At 39.8% G+C, this 20,525-nt stretch overlaps 1 protein-coding gene across 2 annotated transcripts in view; it reads right to left on the bottom strand.

Moving 5' to 3' along the window:
- Positions 1 to 20,525, bottom strand: part of LOC127576532 (PTB domain-containing engulfment adapter protein 1-like) — a 273,626-nt gene that overhangs the window by 93,126 nt on the left and 159,975 nt on the right. For both annotated transcript variants that reach the window (XM_052027044.1, XM_052027036.1), the window contains exon 3: positions 16,333 to 16,408. In XM_052027044.1, the coding sequence (XP_051883004.1) occupies positions 16,333 to 16,360 (28 nt within the window). In that variant the 5' untranslated portion in view covers positions 16,361 to 16,408. The remainder of the gene's footprint in view (positions 1 to 16,332; positions 16,409 to 20,525) is intronic.

The following is a 20,525-nucleotide window of genomic DNA, read 5'->3' as shown; positions in this document are numbered from 1 at the left end:
GATCTCCTTCTTCGCCCCTAACCATTCCCCCCACTTCATTTTGCTACTCTCTTTAACTTGCATCCTAATTAGTTAGTTTCTATTTTATGTTATTCATTAATTTACTCTTAAGCACTCTCTTACCTCCCCTCACTTCTTTTTTCAGTCTTCCCCCTTTACTTTTTGCATTCACTTAAAGCCTACGAGTGCCATGGAAGATCCTGCAAGGTCTTTGCAGGGCAGCTGTAAAGAGCAAGTTTCCTCTTATAGGAGAATCTAGAGCCACAAATCACTGTTTAAGAATAAGGAGTTGCCCATTTTAGACAGAGATGAGGTGATTTTAGTTAACTCTCAGAAGGTCGTGAGCCTTCTCAATTCTCTTCTGCAAAAGGGCAGTGGAAACAGAGCCTTTTTAAGTCTGAAATAAATAGGTACCAGATAAGCATAAGAAGTGAAAAAGTTTACCATGGGTGCATAGGTATGTGGAGATGAGGTTACAATTAGATCAGCCCTGATCCTGTTAAATGATGAAGCACATTTGAGGAAGTGGCTTGCTCCCTACTTCTAATTCAAATGTATGTAACAGAAAAGAACAGAAGAAATAGGAAAACCAGGAGGCTATTCAGCCTCACAAGCTTCTTTTTTGCCATTCAATAAGATCATGGCTGATCCTTTACACCACTTATCTGTCCTCTCTCCATATCCAAATTCTCTAGTACAACAAGATGGACTCTTGACGTCACAATCTACCTTGTTATCACCTTGCGCCTTATTGTCTACCTGCACTGCACTTTCTCTGTAGCTGTGATACTTTACTCTGCGTTCTGTATTGTTTTACCTTGTACTACCTCAATGCACTGTGTAATAAATTGATCGGCATAAACTGTATGCAAGACAAGTTATTCACTGTACCTCGGTACATGCGACAAGAATAAACCAATACCAATTACTGTAATGTCCAGAAATGTAATCAATCCCAGTTTTGAATGCCTGAGCTTCTACAGCATCTCGGGGGTACAGAATTCTGAAGATTCTCCACACTATGAAGAAGTTTTTCATTTCACATCTAAGCAACCTCCCCCTTATTTTGAGACTGACCCCACATTGAGTCAAGGCCTTCTCTCTGGTTCTTGAATGCCACATTTTAACTGGATGAGTACTTTCTGTTGACTTTTCACGGACAATGCTCACAGAATGAAGGCCTGGCAATTAATTAACAGTGCAATATTTTGTGTCCATTCCATTCTTCTGGTTTTCACCTTGCCTGGTAGCTTGCTACTTTAATTCTTCATTCTAACCAGACTGCTTTCAACCTTCTACATTTACTAAGCTCAATGAAAGCTCAAGGAACAGAGCCTCATCTTCCAACTCAGCACATTCATGAGTGAACGATCAAGTTCTACAACTTCAGATGGAAATTCTAGCCTCTGTATCTCATATTGCCAACATTTAGATTTTATTTCCCTCTCTGCTAGAAATTTGAAGTAATCAATCACCTCCTTCCATTTGCATCTCTCCAGATGCAATTTTATTATTCACAACTATAATGCATTTACCCCCCCCCCACCCAGCTCCATTGTCCTTTGTCATTAATCTCTCCTGTCCTCCATGCCATCATAGACCTTTGTGATTTCTTTTTACCCCTTTCCCCTGCTTGCACTTTTGTACTACTTCTACCTTTAACTTTTTCCCACATTCCAATGAGACATTAACACCCTCTCCACAGATGCTGCCTGAGCTGCTGAGGATTTCTACCAACTCTGTATGAAGATTTTCAACAAGCTTTTTTCCCTCGCGGGATGGTAAAATTTATAGGATTACACGCACCAGCTAAAAGTATGATTTTTATTGTTTCACTCCTTTTAATACTGGACTACATCTGTGAAAAAATACATGTGAATACAGTACGATTCTTCCTCTACTGCACTCTACATGCATGCCAGCATGCAGGAGGAAACAAAAATAGGCACTCAGCATAGACTAGTGGAATTAGTCTTGCAGCCAGAATCAACACATGCAGTGTTTCTGACCTCAGCTTCATTAAGAGGAAGTTTAGGAAGAGGGGAAAAGAATCATCCCTGTGTGCCATCTGTCTCTCAGACAGTGATTTTAATACTCTGAACTGAATAATGCAAAGATCCAAAGACATCAGGTGAAAAATTAAAAAAGAAATTTTAACTTGCCTACCTCCAAAACAAAAATAACTATGAAATCTTCACAATGCAATGGAGTTCATTTCAGTATACAGCAACCCATTTGTTTATGCAGGTACACTGGCATCCCGTTTAGTATAGAGTGTTGATTTGTTTTGGGGTTCACAATTCGCCAGTCTGAATATTCACAGGTACACATCTGCTTCTACATTATTCACTCAGGAACCTAGCACAAACCCAGGCCCTTCACTGGTGAAACAAAGGACTGCAGATACTGGAATCTAGATGAAAAACACTATGATGCTGGAGGAACTCAGCAGGCCAGGCAGCTTTGCTGCAGAAGCACCTTCACTGATGCTTCTGCAGCAAAGATTCACAAATGACTCAATGTGGAGAGACAACCCGTGAGCTCTATTTGAGTACTCCAAGGCTGGTAGTGTAGTGGTTCGGCAATGAGACACAAGATTCAAGGATGGTGAGTGCAGACAATGCTGAGGACTGGCAGTGGTCACTCCATATGTAGACAGAATACCTGGATCCTGTGGTCTTCGTATTGGAAGAAGTGGAAGCTGCAACCTCCATCTTTCCATGTCTGGCTGGACAGCTCGTTCTGGTGGTCACTGGATATTGAGCTCGTTACCATAAAGTCTCTAGGCTGGGGACAGCTATGCAGGCTGACATCAGCAAAATTGTGGTAATACCATTTCAGTTTTCTGAAGGGATGGAACTCTGTATAATACACTTGTACCTCTCTTATTAGTTGGGATGGATTCCCAGAAATGAGAGCATTAATGGAATTTGTGATAAAAGGAGTTAGTGGAGCATTAAATAAAGAGAGATGCCAGCTAGAGTACAGCCCTGAGCCTCTCATCTCAATGCTGTGGCTTCACTGCCAGCCCCGGTCTGCCAAACATTAGTCCTAATGAGCACCCTCTCCACGGAACCTCTTTCATGTGCAAGTTTCCATAAGGTCTCTTCTCACACTTATTGACTCCAGAGAATATAGCCCCAATCTACTCACTCTCTTCTCATACACCACATGGAACCAGTCAGATGAATCTTCGCTGCACTCCCTCTATGGCAGGCACATCTTTTCTTAGATGAAACTGTACACTGTGCTCCAGGTGCAATCTCATAAGGTCATGAACAATTGTAGTTAGACTTCCATGCTCCTTTAGTGAAAGCCTCCTGTGAAAAGGCCAACATATCATGTACCCACCTAATCTTTTGCGGCTCCTGTATGTTTGACTCCAATATTGTGTACAAGCACACCCATGCCCCCATGAACATCAATACTACCCAGTCTTTGGTATTGGTATTGGTTTATTATAGTCACTCGTACCGAGGTACAGTGAAAAACTTGTCTTGCATACCGTTCGTACAGATCAATTCATTACATAGTGCATTGAGGTAGTACAGGGTAAAAACAATGCCAGAATACAGAGTAAAGTGTCACAGCTGCAGGGAAGTGCATTGCAGATAGACAATAAGGTGCAAGGTCAAACAAGGTAGATTGTGAGATCAAGAGTCCATCTCAACGTACAAGGGAACCGTTCAATAGTCTTTTCACCGTGGGATAAAAGCTGTCCTTGAGCCTGGTGGTATGTGCCCTCAGGATCCTGTGTCTTCTGCCTGATGGGAGGGGAGAGGAGAGGAGAGGAAAAAGAATGACCCGGGTGGGTGGGGTCTTTGTCTATACCTCTTGCTGCCTTGGTGAAGCAGCCAGCATAATCAGAGTCCATGGAGGGGAGGCAGGTTTCTGTGATGTGCTGGGCTGTGTCCACAACTCTCTACAGTTTCTTGTGGTCCTGGGCAGAGCAGTTGCCATACCAAGCTGTGGTGAGTCCAGATAGGATGCTTTCTATGGTGCATTGATAAAAAAATTCGTGAGTGTCAAAGGGGACATGCCAAGTTTCTTCAGCCTGCTGAGAAAGTAGAGGCACTGGTGAGCTTTCTTGGCTGTGGCATCTACATGGTTGGATCAGGACAGGCTATTAGTGATATTCACTCCTAGGAACTTGAAGCTCTCAACCCTCTCAACCTCAGCACCATTGATGTAGACAGGTGTATGTACACCGCCCCCTTTCCTGAAGTCAATGACTAGCTCATTTGTTTTGCTGACATTGAGGGAAAGGTTGTTGTCATGACACCATTTCACTAAGCTATCTATCTCCTTCCTGTACTCTGACTCATCATTATTTGAGATACTGCCTACTACAGTGATATCATCTGCAAACCTGTAGATGGAGTTAGAGCAGAATCTGGCCACGCAGTCATGAGTATATAGGGAGTAGAGAAGAGGGCTAAGGATACAGGCTTATGGGGCAACAGTGTTGAGAATAATCGTGCTGGAGCCATTGCTGCCTATCCTCACTGATTACTGTCTGTTGGTTAGAAAGTCAAGGATCCAGTTGCAGAGGGAGGTGTTGAGTTCCAGGTCTTGGAATTAGTCTCATCATGAGAAATATTCTGCTTTTCTTTTAGGTACGCCAACCAACCGCATCTACTGGTTCCCCCCATATGCTCTTACAGTCACATCCGCATAGAATCATGGAATTGCACAGCATGGAAACAGACCATTCAGCCCAACTCATCCATGCCAACCCATGGGTACCCTTCTGTATTCATCCCAGCACTTGGCCCAAAGTCCTCTATATCGTAGTGATTCAAGACATTTCTAAAATGCTGTCAACAACCTGATCAAATGGTCTGTTTTGTAGTGGATGGTATTCAAGCTTCCTGTGTATTGGAGATGGAATCTTTGAGGATCCAGACTATGAGCAGAGACTCTTTGTTGTCATTCTCCCAGCTTCAGCCATTCTCTAAGGCAGTCTGTTCCAGGTACTCCCCTTCATATCCCCTCTAAAGCTCTTCCCCCTTACCCTAAATCGAGGTCCTCTAGTTTTATCTACCTCTGAATTCTGGAAGGGTTTTGGGCAGTCTAACCTATTTATACCCCTCATAATTTTATATACCCCAATTATGTGCTCTCTTAACCTCTTCTGCTCCAAGGAAAGCAGACCAAGCTTCTCCAGTTTCTCCTCATAACTGAACCGCTCCATCCCAGGCAACATCCTGGTGAACCTCCCCTGCACCCTCTCAAGCAGATTAGTTCAACATGATTTTCTTTTCATAAATCCATGTCGGCTCTACTTTATCCTGTTATGCTTTGAGGTGTCCAGTTATTGCATTCTTCATTATAGCTTCCAGCATTTTCCCTCACATTGACATTAATCTAAAAGGTCAGTAGTTCTCAGTTTTCTCTCTTCCTCCTTTCTAAAATAATGGGGTCACAATTGCTAACTTCTAACCCATTGGAATGTTTCAAGAATCTATAGAACCCTGGAAGATGATAACCAGAGATCCACTACAGAAAGCAACTTCTTTCCAAACTCTTGGATTAAAATTGTCAGATCCTTGTGACTTCAAGCTCAGCAACTTCTCTAGTACAATTTCTGACTGACATTAGCTCCTTACGTTCTTCGATCGCACTGGACCTTTGTTTCTCTGGCCAGTTTAGTGTACCTTCCAGAAAAATAGTTGTAAAATAAATGCTTAATTCCTCTGCCATTTCATTATTCCCCATTACAAAGTCTCTCCCAGTTTGCAAGAGGGTCCCACATACACCATCTCTAGTCTTTCCTTTTTATGTACCTCTCAAAGTTCTCACAGGTTATCTTTCATGCTGATTGCCAGTCTCCTGTCTTTCCTCCGATACTGAGTTCCAAAACACTCCCAACCCTTAGCACTACTGCAGTTGCTGGCATTTAATTTAATACTAATCTTTAATTTCTCATTAGCCACAGATGATTTTCCTTTCATAAATTGATGTCAGCTTTCCCTTTTGGTTTTCGTGCTTTAAAAGGAAATGTTTCCCTAGCATTTTATGCAAGTCATTTTATTCAATCAAGGGATGTGAGCTTTGAAGGTTAAGCCAACATTTAATTGCCCACCTTTAATCATCAATTGCCTTTTGAGAAGGTGGTGGTGAGCTGCCTTCTTCAACTGCTACAGTCTTTGAGGTGCAAGTACACCCACAATGCTGTTCTAGGATTTTAACCCAGTGATGCTGAAGAAATGACGATTTTTTTCCACGTCAGGATGGTGTGTGGCTGGGAGTGCAACTTCCAGGTGGTGGTGTTCCCGTGCTTTTCCTGCCCTTGTCATTCTAGCTGGTGGAGGGCTTGGGTATGGAAGGTGCTGTCTAAGGAATCTTGGTGAATAGATGGTACAAACTGTTGCTATTGCGTGTTGGTGATAGAGTGAGTGAATGGTTCTGTTTGGGGTGCCCTCAAGCAGGCTACTATATCCTGTATGGTCTCGAGTTGCTTTTTTTTTTGTGTTGTTGTTGAAGCTGCACTCATCCAGACAACTGGAGCATATTCCCTCACACTCCCAACTTGAGCCTTGTAGATGGTGGACAGGCTTTGGGGAGTTAGGTGAGTTACTCACAGCAGGATTCTTAGCCTCTGATTGGTTCTTGTAACCACTGTGTGTACATGGCTAGTCCAGTTCAGTTAATGGTCAGTGGTAACCCCCAGGATATTGACAGGACATTGATAGTAGGGGATTCAGTGATGGCAAATCTACTGAATGTCAGGGGATGATTGCTAGATTTTTTTCTTGCAGGATATTGTCATTGCCTGGCACTTGTGTGGCGTGAATGTTACTTGGCATCTATCAGTCCACACCTGGATATTGCCCAGGTCTCGTTGCACTTGGGTGTGGACCGCTTCACTATCTGAGGAGTTGTGAATGGTGCTGAACATTGTGCAATCATCAGTGAACATCCCTACTTCTGACCTTATGATTGAAGGAAGGTCATCGATGAAGCAGCTGAAGATTGTTTGGTCTCAGACACTACTCCAAGGAACTCCTGCAGACATGCCCTGTGGATGAGATGGTTGATCTCCATCCACCACAACCATCTTCCTTTGCACTGGGTGTGATTCCAACCAGCAGAGGTTTTTTCCTCTTGACTCCCATTGTCCTGAGTTTGGCTAGAACTCCTTGATGCCATACTCCATCAAATGCTGCTTGATGTCAAGGGCAGTTCTCTCACTCCACCTCTGGAGTTTGGTTTGGACCAAGACTGTAATGAGGTCAGGAGCTGAGTGACTTTGGCGGAACTCAAAATGAGCTTTCTTAGCAGGTTGTTGCTAAGCAAGTGGCACTTGATAGCAAGATTGATTATCTCTTCCATCACTTTCCTGATGATCAGGAGTAGACCAATGGGGCAGTAACTGGCCAGGTTGGATTTGTTCTGCTTCTTGTGGATAGGTCATACATAACATTTCTTTAAGCGTTAACCATCGTTTGACTATCATCATTCCTTTTAATATATTCTCCAATCAATTACTGCCAACTCTTCACGGATACCTTCATCGTTTAGAGTTAAGATCTCATCTTCACTTTGAACAACATCACTCTCAAACCCTATGTAAAATTCTATATTTTGGACTGTCTTTCCCAAAAGAGCCTTGACAACTAAGCTTAATTGCACAAACCAAGGCCCAAAATAGCCATCTTACTTTTTGGTTCCACAAGATACTGTCTAGAAAGCATCTCGCATACATTTCATGAAATTGACTTCCACCTTATGGCAAATTTGATTTGTCTGGTCAATATGTAGGTTGAAATCTCCCATGATTACTGTATTCCCCATTGTACAAGTACATCTAATCTCCTGATTTATGTCACGCCTAATATTACAACTATTTGGTGGCAACCTTGAAACATCCATCCTAGCACTGACCCCACAAGCAATCTTCTCCCATCAAAGCATTATTTCTGGCCCATGTGCATGCAAGGCTTTTCTCCATTAATAGTTTCAATCCTGTGCGAGAATTGAGTGACCGCTCTCATAGCTGGCTTCCATTGTAACAGTGAAGGCTCAGTAAGCTTTGCATTAACTTCCTGCAGGTGCAAGTAGGTAAACATTTTTTCCCCTCATGTGAGGTGTAGTACAAGTTTAATCAGCACCAGTTACAAGTATTACTCAGTACTTACAAGTACTTGCGTAATACAAGTACTGCTCAATACTTATCCAATATTACTCCTTGATATTACGCAATATGGCCTGATTAAAACTTTAAATGCTACAATCATTTCACAAGGTGCACGTATCAATTGCAGATGGGGACCACAATGAGTCATACTAACAGAGGTCCCTTGTGCTTTGCTTTTTCTTGTAGACATTATCCAGTACTATCAAATTTCTAGGTTATGATTTTCAAAGGGAACTAGAAGACTATTTTGGTTTATTTGGGCGGAGACATTTCCTCATTTATTTTTAAAAACAGCAAGTTCCCCACAGCAAGCTATCTGCAAATGTTATAAAAACAAAATAGGACTGACCTTCGTACTCTAACTCATTCCTTTTACAGATTCAAGTGGAAATTTTTTGTAGGCTATAGTTACCACACATTTGGGCAGAGTTATAAAAGTAAGCACAATGAATGGTGCTTTTAGATTTTCCCAAGAAACAAAATTCTTTTGGTTTGGCTACAATGATGTTTGTAGGTCGGATCTTTGCAGAGAATTTCTGAAAGTGGACTGTATGGAAACACTTTTATTTATTTAGATATTGTGCCAATATTAGGTGTAGTTTGGTCCTCGTGTCGCCAACATTGTTTGGTTTGCAATAAGGGACAAGGTGCGGACAGGGCTTGGCATACTTATTTTCCGTTGCCAGGAAGGATTTGGGCTGTTTTTGAATGTCCCACCAGCAGCATTAATTCAGGTAAGTTTCAATTTGTTTTTGAAGTCAACACCAAAAATCCTCGACATTCTGTCAGATGATCCTGGAAAAATACTCTCCTGGATTTAGACAGTTTAGAGCTGGCTAGGATCTCTGCCTTGGTAACTCAGGTTCCTGGTTTGGAAAGTTATATGGGAAATTGGGTGTTCAATGGGAAATAAGGAAACCATACAGAGTAACCAATATTTTGTTCGCAGCAATTACCTCATTTAAATGTGGGCCACCTTTGTTGTCAACCCAACTGTCCAACTCCTCCTTCCAGTCACACAAGTTGAGGATGGAGCCTTATGAGCTGTCAAAGATGACGGGTGGGGTCAGAATTTATGCCTCACCACACAGGATTCCTTCAGCAGTTTCTGGACTTCCCAGCCGGGTGAATTGCTCAGACAAGGCAAGTTCCTGTTTATACTTTCAGTCAGAGAGGAGAGCAGTACACTCGACATTCTATCTGTTGGATGATCCTGGAAAAATACTTCCCTGTATTTAGACAGTTTAGAGCTGGCTAGGAACTCTGACTTGGTAATTCGGGTTCCTGGATTGGAAAATTATATGGGAAATAGGCTGTTCAATGGTAAATGCTGGCCACCAAGTCCTTTCCTTACAAAGAACTCAACCAATTACCTTGAAATAAGGGAAGTCCTATTCAAAACAGTCTGTTAGCAATCCGCCATGGGCCATTCAAGTAACTAATGTAAAATGTAGTATAACTTATGGGGAAAAATTAGTACATATTGCATTGCTTTAAACCCCAAAAGTAGGTGCCATGCATAATCAGTGGGATGGTCTGTACATAACTAGCTCTATATTGTTAAAGGCATGAGGGCCATTCTTTCCATTAGGCTACAGAAATTGTAGTTGATAAGGTGGGGGATATAACCTGCTGTAGAACCTGTCTACTAAAATGCGTTTTCAGTAAGTAGTGAAGAGTTGCTTCAGACTCTTGAATGATTTTTGTGGTCGCCAACTGACAGAAAAGAGCACAACTGTGAGAAACAGGAGTGGTCCCAAATACCTACACGACCCTCCTTGCCTAATTCCCAGGCCTTCCACTCTTTGCCCAATCCAAACCCTCTCTGGAAAGTTACTCATGCGACATGGATGTATTAAGAGGGCCAACAGATATGTACATGGTAAAATGCTAAGGTGGGCTATGATAAACAGATGGGAAGAAATAACAAAAGCAAAAAAAAACTAATCAGAGTTAGTGGGCTTGGTCTCATCATGAGTGTTAATATGGAACTGTGGTTATTAAGAGAGATTTTTATACCATAGTTAAACTATCAAATTAAATTTATGTGGCCTTGAAAAGGCAGAAAAATAAATGATCTTATCATGTAAACCATGAAGGGAAAGTATAAAATTAAGCATTGAATTGGTCCAATAAATAGAACAAATTAAGAAGTTAATTTATAGGGATGAGAAAAAGTTGGTCCATTCTTTGAGAGGAAGGAATTTTAGACTGCTTTTATGATATGCCTCATCAAACAGTACATCAAAAACAGATACCACTTGCCATTCACCATTTTGGTAACAAGTTCAAAATTATTTGTAACGCTCAATTCAAATAAATATATATGACAAAATTAGGCATTTTGTCAACTTTACAGTGATGTGAACTGATGTCAACAACAATAAAAACAATCTGAAAGCAGCACATTCTAATAACTTCAAGAACAAGCTACAAAAATATTGAATGAGACTAAATTCTGGGAAATATTTACTGTAAAATGTTGCAACCTTTGAAGAAATTGGTTTGCTCATTTAAGCAAAAGAGAAAATATTAAGCACAGAAGATTAGGATATGATTGTGCAAATGCAACAGCCAAAGAGCTGCAGCAACTTGACATAAAGCAAATTGATATGTGCAGAATTACAACACAATGATTGGATTATGGTTAGTATGCAGTCTTAAGTTGGTTGGACATTAGTAATAGGAAAAATTATATGAACATTTATCAGGGATGCAACTCAAAACAAAATCAATAAAGAGATTAATGAACAGCATAGATTCTGAACAAAAGAAAATGACACATCAATTCATTTGACACAAGAGATTCTGCAGATGCTGGAATCTGGAGCAATACACACAAAATGCTGGAGGAACTCAGCAGGTCAGGCATCATCTATGGAGGGAAAGAAATAGTTGACATTTTGGATTGAGACCCTTCATCAGTCCTCATGTTTCTTTCCACTGTTTCTTTCCCTCCATAGATGCTGCCTGACCTGCTGAGTTCCTCCAGCATTTTACGTGCATTGATATCAATTCATTTGGTTTTGAGGAAAGGCTACAAAGTAGATAAGTAAATGGTTCTTCATTTATCACATTATAAATAAATAAATCTCCATGCAATATGCAACAGTAGGTCTCTACTGTCAATCAGCTTGAGTATTTTTGTTCTGAACATTCAGAAATGTACATGAGAGAATATTAATTCACGTTTTATCTAATTCACATGTTTTACTTTAATTCCAGGGGTTACTCTCAGTCCTTTCCTCCAAACTTACCATGCACAATTCATCCAATATCTAATACTTGTATGAACACTTAGGTTTCTCAGTGGCCAAATGAAAACTAAATATATTTGACTGACATGATCATTTAAAATATTATAAAATATAAAAATGCTCAAATTTAATTTCAAATGCCAAGTATTCTCCATTTCTTTACTGTACTCATTGACTACATTAACATTGCTTAATATATACAGTAAGCATATTTGCTTTCAGACATGATTCAGAAGAAGGCATGCTACACTTTGTCCTTACGTTTCAAAATAAAAGTAAATAGTAATTTCTATAGGGGTTCCCATTGTCATTCCACTTAAAGGACGGTTGTGATATTTTGTTGAGTGAAAATGTTTTCTACTATAAGTACCTGTAAGAAATTTGTACGTTTTAGTCACTCTCCCATTAACCCATCTTCAGGCAAATTATTTTAGATACAGACGAAGGAGAACTAAGATATTGCTTTGTCAACGGGTGATTTTCATAAGGATAGAATTAAATCATCAACACAAACTGTAGTCCATCAATATTCATATCGATCCTGGGATCCTGTGAGAAGATAGTAGTGTTTGGATGGCATCTTATGACCTACTGGAATTGTAAGAGTGCCCAAAAGTCTACAAATAATGCAGAGACAATGTTCTTAGAACCTGTGATTACAAGGAAAGTGGTTCTGCGCAGCAATGCTGAAGAGATTGATGGGGTATCTGACAGCAACGCTGTGACTAGAGACAGGATGATCTAGCCATTTCTCATCACTGGAAAGTGTTCCATAATTCAGCAGCAGGTAACACAAGGGAAGTGGGAAAGTGTCAAGAAGAAATGAACAGGATGATACAAGGGCAGTAGGAGAGGAATGGCATGGGGGAATGTTGTAACATCAGGCAAAGTCCAGCTACATGTGGTATAAACTGTGTCTAAGATGTGTACTCTGAGCTTTTAAACATGCCAACATTTCTCTTTGGCACCCATCCCTAATGTTCATGGGCCCTTTCAGAGGCTTGGCTCCTTCACACTATTGCTTTCCCCTTGTCAGCTGCATTTACACTGTTACCTTAAAATACTGATGTTACTATTTCATTAATAGTGCATTTACCACTTTGAAGTCTTTAGTGAACCACAACTTTCCACAGACATATGACTTAGTTATATTTCCAAATCTTTAGGAAAATAATTATTTCCTATAATCTCTCTCATATGAGAAGCAATGCAAATTTTCACTTTTATTCCTGTAGGCAAAATGGCAGGCAGCGTAGTGGAGTGTAAAATAAACAGCACATCAACCACAAACTACTGACTGCCCTGAAGTAAAAATGAATATCTAATTCCATGTTTTAAATGGAACTGTTTCCATACATCTTTCACATAACTTGTATGGATAACAGAGAGAGAAAGGAAGATAAAAGTGATCACCCGACTTGATTTAAATCATGGAATTGCCATTGAATTTTACACTGAGCAAAAATAAATTTAAGAAAAAACTGACAGTGAGACAGTCATATTTACAGCAAGATTTTCTTTAGAATCAATAGATTGACTGGAAATAGCACAGCTGTTAACATGCATACTTGAGCCTTGTCTGAATGGAGCTAGCTTGTTTCACAGAATTCTATAAAAAGAACACAAATGGAAAGGAGAGTCATCCTTTTACTTTAATTCAGAGAATCCTTCTGACGCATCTTCCACGATTCTGAAAACAGCACATGCTGACACTGTACTTGTGCCCTTTTAACCATACTGGTGCAAAATTAACCACACTTAACGCAGAGACTGCATCCTTAAAATTAAAAGCGCTCAAAGACAATTCCGTGGGTTTTATTGTCATATTGTGAAAAATGTAACATTTAATGATTTTGCTTTCCTCAAACCTCATCTTAAACAAAGTTAATGGAAGTGACTTGTGACTTAAGTGATTCATTTGACTGATCTTATTTTAATGGTCAGTTTTCCTGACAGGTCATTTGGGGATAGCCATTTCCAATAATCCTACAAAGCTTCACTTTGGCAGCTTTGATATCAATAGTCTGTCTTTTTATTTGAAAATATCGTCTCATTAGTCTGAAAGCGTTTTTAGAAATATAGACACCCATTTGCTTCAAAGCATTTAAAAAGAAGCATTACAATTCACAAATCCTCTGAAAATGAGCTGAACATCTTCCTAGTTCAAATTACGGATGCATGGGCAAAATGCATTTACTCAAAATTCTAGTCACCTGCCCTTGGGAAAACTGTCTAGCAAAGTCCAGCCTTTTAAGGTAGGCTGAGGACTCAAAATGAAAACTTAAGGACATCATTAAAAAGAAAACAATTCAATAAGGAAGTCTAATTACAAGAAAAATGTATTCTTTAAAAAATTATTTGGGCATTTGAACTTTCAGTGAGAGAAACCATGAGGCTTTATTTTCCAATTTTATTTAAATAATTGATTTAGTTTATCATATTGTTCTTTTTTATTGTGAGGTTTTCATAAATTTTTCTAAATCTTTTGTATTTTTCTAATGATTATCTTGCTTTCCTTTAATCTTTTTCTCCAACTATGAATTCCAACTCTCCTACTTTAATCCAGTTCCCTTGTGACAAAATATGGTTAAAAACTTTTGCCAAAGAAGCCAAGGGTAATGGATAAATAGTTAAAGGATAAGAAGTGAGGAAGGCATAAATTAAATATTATTAATAAGTAGAAAGGATTTGGGCCTCAAAGGGAGATTCTATCAAAACATCAGTAATCCATTAATCAAATCAGACTGGATTATTCTATTGGATATCCACCCCTTACTTCTCCAAAGTTGGTAGTCACAAGCAGCACTGTTCTTCAATCTTTGGCAAATCTGAGAGGGCCAACTATAACACATCATCAACACGTGCGAGGGCTGATAATAAGACCTCCCCACTTATTATGAGTGGTCATGTGATGGTGAGGTCATGTCATTATCACATGTAGGGATAGGGCACATGTAATACTTGGTCCTTCCAGATGATCAACAGTAACCATTGGGTAGGTTTAAGGTGAGAAGGGAAATATTTAAAGGAGATCTGAATGGCAAGTTTCTGCACACAAAGGGTGGTGGATATATGGTAAGAGCTGCCATTGGACATGATAGAGACAGGTAAAAATCACAATGTTTAAAGACATTTGGAGAGATACAAGAGTAGGAAAGGTTTAGAAAGACATGGGCCAAACACAGGCAAATGGGATTAGCATAGATAGGCATTTTGGTCAGCATCGATGAGTTGGGCTGAAGGGCCTGTTTCCTTGCTGCATAACTCTATAAAATCTATGCGATAATCTTTAGTTGTTTCCTTTTTGTTGGTATGTGCAGGTGGTGGAGGGGGGTGGGGGACGGAGGAGAGGAGGGAGGCAGAGTCATTTGTGGAGATGCAAGGACACAGTTGAGCAACATCAATATTTCCCATGCTAATGCATTTATAGCCTTCCAGCAACCTTAAGACCAGAGCTCAGCAATGCTTTCCTTCCCCTACCTTGACCCAGTTCCCCAATTTCCTCTTAGACTTTTTCCATCTTAGTACACCTGAACCACTCAGCACCCTCTCACCAACTGCTAGGCTGAGCAGACAGCCCTTTCCTTCCTGGGGTACCACTCAGTTTCTTGCTGCTGAGGGATTCAGTTGCATCAGAAAATCTTGGCAGCGCCCAGAACACTGAAAGGGAGGCCACCCACTGATGCACAGACGAGTAGGTGAAGCTGCTAGCAGCTTTGTTAATGACCTTCTTCAGCAGTGAGAGGGCAGACTTTTTGCCAGACTTTATAGGCTTTCTGTAAACTACCTGTGGAAAGAGTGCCGCTACTGGTAGCTGTGTCCCATAATTACTGGGTTACTAGATTGGAAGATCAGGCCAGATTATTCGGAAAATATTGGCTTTTGAAATGGACTAGCACTCAAGAGACAATCTCAGCTCTGTAGACTTTTCCCCTCAGGGAACTCATCTAATTTCTGATGTAGCAGGATGAAGAAAGATTTGAGCTGAGAATTGGTCAGAAGAGACTGGAGAAAAAAAATCAACAATATCTTAGGATAATGATTGGAAATTCCTATCAGTATACCTGAGAGACTTTGTTTGCTAACTTACTGCATGCATTCTTAGTAAAGGACGATAAACAATAAGTTAAAGGATAATAACCAACTTTCTATACAAAATATGTATGATTTTCTAACCTACTACTGTGTAGCAATGGGAGATCATATCTCAACATGTGGTATGCTGCAAGGAGACTGTAATTTCATTAGCTCCTTAAAATGTATACAACCACTGAACTCTCAGAAATCTACTTTTGAAGAGTAGTTACTTATTACATAACTAGATATGGTACATTATATGAACACAGCAAGAAGCTACAATTAGCAAATGAGATAGACAGCCATGTTAATCAATTTTAGGAATGCTTTCCAGGATACTAGTAGAATGTCCTATTCTTGAGATAGCCACCTGAGCCTTTTATATTGAAAGTAGCAGGAAGAATGGGGCTTAGTTTAATACTTCATGCTAAAAACAGTATTGGAACTATACGACACCACCCTTTCTTATGCTGAGGTGCCAACTGAGATTGTGTTTGAAAGTTCTAGTATGAAGTCTGATGAAACAACAGAAGGAGCCAAAGCACCACCAGCAAGGGGAAAAAAAACCAGCTGCTTTGACGTGGAACTTGAGTACATAAATTGAGAGCATCAAAATACATACCAATGACCATTGGCATTATTTACATTTTTCATGTTGTTTCTCAACTTTATTAAGATGAGCATTATTCTTTAAGAATAAAATATCTTGAAATAGTAATTTTCAATTTTTTTTCAAATAACCTTAGGATTGCTTAGGATATTGGATTGGTAGTAACAGAAATTATTTGGAATATCAGTAAACAGATATTATTTTTGCTGTCAATTCGATGATACAAAGGAGGAAAGACATCCACTCACCTTTCTTTCGACTGAAAGCACGGTTCATGTTGCTAAGTGTTCAACTGAAACACCACGTGTACTGAAGCAGGTTTATCTATAAATAATAAACATCACAAAATCATTGTGTGATCTTTTTCTACCCCATAATAAACCAGTAAATTAATAATTCACCAGAGTTGCAACCCAGTGATTTTCAGTATCAAGCCCAGAACAATAGTTAGCTATGAATGATCATAAATAATACATACTGATCTGAAATAAAGCTCAGGTGTATACACCTACATGAATCTCTCTCTAAATAACTCCTGCCAGATATCACTTGTATCAATAGTTCTTAAACTGCTGAGCTTCCGAGAAGTACAAATAAATTTACCTCAAAAGATACAAACCATAGAGTTAATGATCTAGTATTGCAACATGGAAAAATGAATGATTATTTCAAACAAAGTAAAATGTGAATTAAGGTTATAGTAGGATAAGTAATATTTTGCTTACTTCTAACAAAGTTTTTGGGTAGTGCTACCTTACAGAATTAAACTTCTGATAGGTCAATGTTTCTGCATCAAATGGAAATAAAATGTGACACTTCATTAGCACAAAATAATTATTTTCCTGAAAATTTGCAAGATAAATGCCTGAACAAAGTGAAGAGTCAAGAACATTTGAATTGCTAAAAGATTTGTGAGGCAATAACGAAGCAAAAAAAATTTCGCTTAACAAAGAAACACTAACTAAGATTTCTACTTCTGTGACCATCGTACATAAACTTAAACCAAGCCCAATATCAGAATGATGTAACTGATAAGGTAGCCATGCAAACTATTTATTTGAAGCTCCATTGCTGCTTTTACATAGCCTACCATTTCTTTTTTTCAGTACATTTCTATTTTCTTTTTTGAAATGTAAAAAAAAATCTGCATCCAACATATTATTAATGGCAAAATGATAATCATTACAATTTGTATAAAACATTCTCATTTCCCTCTGGAAGTTTCCCCCAGAGTTAACTTTATCTGTTACTGCTGATTAATGACCCCATGTACTATGTCAGTACGTTAAAGGATCTCTTAATTTTGCCATTAACTTCCTCCTTAAAAGAGAAATATACATGCTTGGGATCCAAGATCCTATTAGCCATACAGATAATTATCTAGCTCTGAAATTCCTTTGTTCCCTGGTTATGCCTTTTGTGAGACCCACCTCTGACTCCTTCAACCACAGTTCCACTGATCTGCTGACTCCATAACCCCACCCTCCCCATAATTTTCTTCCTGGTTCCCATGCTTGCTGACATCGTTAAGCTTTCTTTATCCTCAAGCACTGTCCTTCTCCATTCAAATATGCCATTTTCACAATTCTTAAAGCTCATGAAATCTTATTTCTTGCAAGCTCTTATAGAAAAAAAATCCTTTCTTCTTCAAAGTCCTACAGCGTAACGTTGTCTCCCAAATTCTCCACATTTTCTCCAGGGTTCCATATTTGAATCCAATTAATCAGGTTTCTGGCTTTGTAATAGCACTGACACAATTTTTAATCAAAGTCACAATGGCAACATAACTGAGATAAATCTAACCACTTCTAATTCTTCACAATCTTCTTGTAGCATTGGAATGAATCACAACATCCCCTCCAAATACGTCTCCCATCAGCATCCATCTAGAATGAAAGACATCTGTCTGCTTCCAATCTCATCTACTCATTCTTAAACATTGTGTTAAGAAGCCTGCACTATTACATTTGCTGATCCATGCCCTTTCCCATTTCTCATCTATCTGCTGCCCCTCAGCAACTTTATCCAAAAATACAGCACTAGTTTACAGATGTGCATTGATGACAATAGATTTACATCACTATCACAGCTGAAAATCTCTCCATTCTCACTAAATTCTCAGACTCCTTGCTTGACTTCCAGTGTTGGGTGAGCAGAAATTTCCTCCAACAAAAATCTGGGAAGACTGAAACAATTGCTCTTTGTTCCTTGCCACAAACTGTACTCCTGAGCAAGCACATTCATCCTTCTCCCTAGCAGTCACTTGTGGCTCAGTCAAACTGCTCACCTACTTGGGTTGTATTTGATCTTGAGATGAGCTTTAAAACACTGTTTCATCACCAAAATGGCCAATTTCTATCCATCACTGCCCAACTGTGCCTCTGTCTCAAATCAGCTGTTGCTGAAATTTTCATCCACACCTTAGTTACCTTCTAAAACATTCCTAGTTGATCCCCTTTATTCTACCTGCTGCAAACAAGGCCATCCAAAGCTCTGCAGTAGAGAACCATAGGGAGGCAAACGGCACAGAAACAGGCCCTTTGGCACATAGTGTCCTTACCATCAAGTAGCCAATTGTTAATAATCTCATTTACTAGAACTTGATCCACAGCCTTCTATGCCTTGGCAATTCAAGTGCTCATCCAAATACTTAAATGTTTTGTGAGTCCCTGCCTCCTCCACCACTCACTCAGGCAAGGATCTTAACTATTCCCCATCACAAATTACTTGTTGATCTGGAGTGACTTGATATTAAGCAGCACACCAATTTTGAATCTGTCATGGTTGTTTTCAAATCTCTCCATGGTCTTGGCTATCTTAACATAGAATATTACAGCACAGTACAGGCTCTTCGGTCCACGATGTTGTGCTGACATTTTACCCTGCTCTAATACCTAACACTTCCCTCCCACATAGCCCCCCCCATTTCTCTATCATTCATGTGCCTATCTAAGAGTCTTTCAAATGTCCTTAATGTATCGGCCCCCACAACCTCTGCCGGCAGTGTGTTCCACTCTCTGTGTAAAAAAGCTTACCCCTTACATCTTCCTCTAATCACCTTAAAATTATGTCCCTTCGTGTTATTCATTGTCGCCCTGGGAAAAAGTCTCTGACTATCCACTCGATCTATGCCTCTTATCATTTTGTACACCTCTATCAAGTCACCTCTCATCCTCCTCCTCCTCTCCAAAGAAAAAAGCCCTAGATCGCTCAACCTATCTTGGACCTTCTTCATCACTGCCATCCTCAAAGACCTCACTTCTTTTCTAAATAATCACAGCCACTTCAGCAGCCAAGGCTCCAAGGTGTAGAACCTCTCCAATTCACATTCTTCCTTTAAAATGTTGTTTAACTCTACAGCATTGACTAAGCTCTTGGTAATCAGTTTTTATGGGCTTAATTGAGTTGGGTCCAGCCCAGTCCTCTTCTGAGACTCGTGACTGGTTGTCTCACCCATCTGCACTTACCTATTCTGAATGCGAAGTTACAATCAAGCTGACCGTCTATAGCTGGGAGACTTCCAGCAAAGCCACAGCAGTGGGTAGAAGTCAGGTGGCGTGGTCCCTACCTCAGCACACCCAACAGCTTTGACAGGAGGCAAAGCTGGAGGAAGAGCTTTGTCTCCCAAAGCCAATGACTGTAATGCAAGTTTTTAATGCTTGAGACATTTAAAACATCACAATAGATGTAAATAATCAAATATTAAAAAATTGAGAAGCAAATAACTCAATCCTCCTAACCTCCAGATCAGAACTCCCACTCAAATGAATGGAGACATTGACCCTATCACAGGTTGACCCAGCATACAATTGGGTTCCCCAGCATAATATTGGGTATTTCCCAGCAAAACAGGTCTCCATCATTAGTCTACAGTCGAGGTCTAGTGACAGATGAGTAAGCATGTCACTCAGCAATTTCTGCATTAACAAAGGGTCTGCACAAAATCCAGGCATTATTTGCAGAGGAGTACCTGAATGCCCATGGCTCCCTTCAGCACCACTGGCTGCAGCCAGCACAATTAACCTAAGTATCTCCAACTGTGGCTGGAGGTTCAATTTTGTTTGTAGTTTATATCAACATAAAACATTTGTTAGACCATGGCAGGAGAACTGTTACCACACTATAGGGAGGATGTGAACACTCTGGAGAGACTACAAAGGAGATTCACCAGGACATCATTTGGCATGGACATTTCAGTGATGACAAAAGACTGAATGTGTTTATTTTGGAGTCGAGAAAGCCAAGCATGACCTGACAGAGGTATACTAAGTCATAAGGGGCATAGGTAGGGTGGACAGTAAGAAACCTTGCCTTTTAGCAGAGGTGTCTCTGATCAGAGGGCAAGTTGTAAGATAAGTGGACAATAATTTCACCCAGAGGATGGCTGAAACCTAGAGCTCACTGTCTGAAGGGCTGATAGAGGCAAGTACTCTTGCATGAT

Source organism: Pristis pectinata, chromosome 1 (genome assembly GCF_009764475.1).
Source record: "Pristis pectinata isolate sPriPec2 chromosome 1, sPriPec2.1.pri, whole genome shotgun sequence".
Classification (NCBI taxonomy): Eukaryota; Metazoa; Chordata; class Chondrichthyes; order Rhinopristiformes; family Pristidae; genus Pristis; species Pristis pectinata.
Note: the sequence above shows the minus strand (reverse complement) of the source record. Positions and strands in the feature narration are given on the sequence as shown.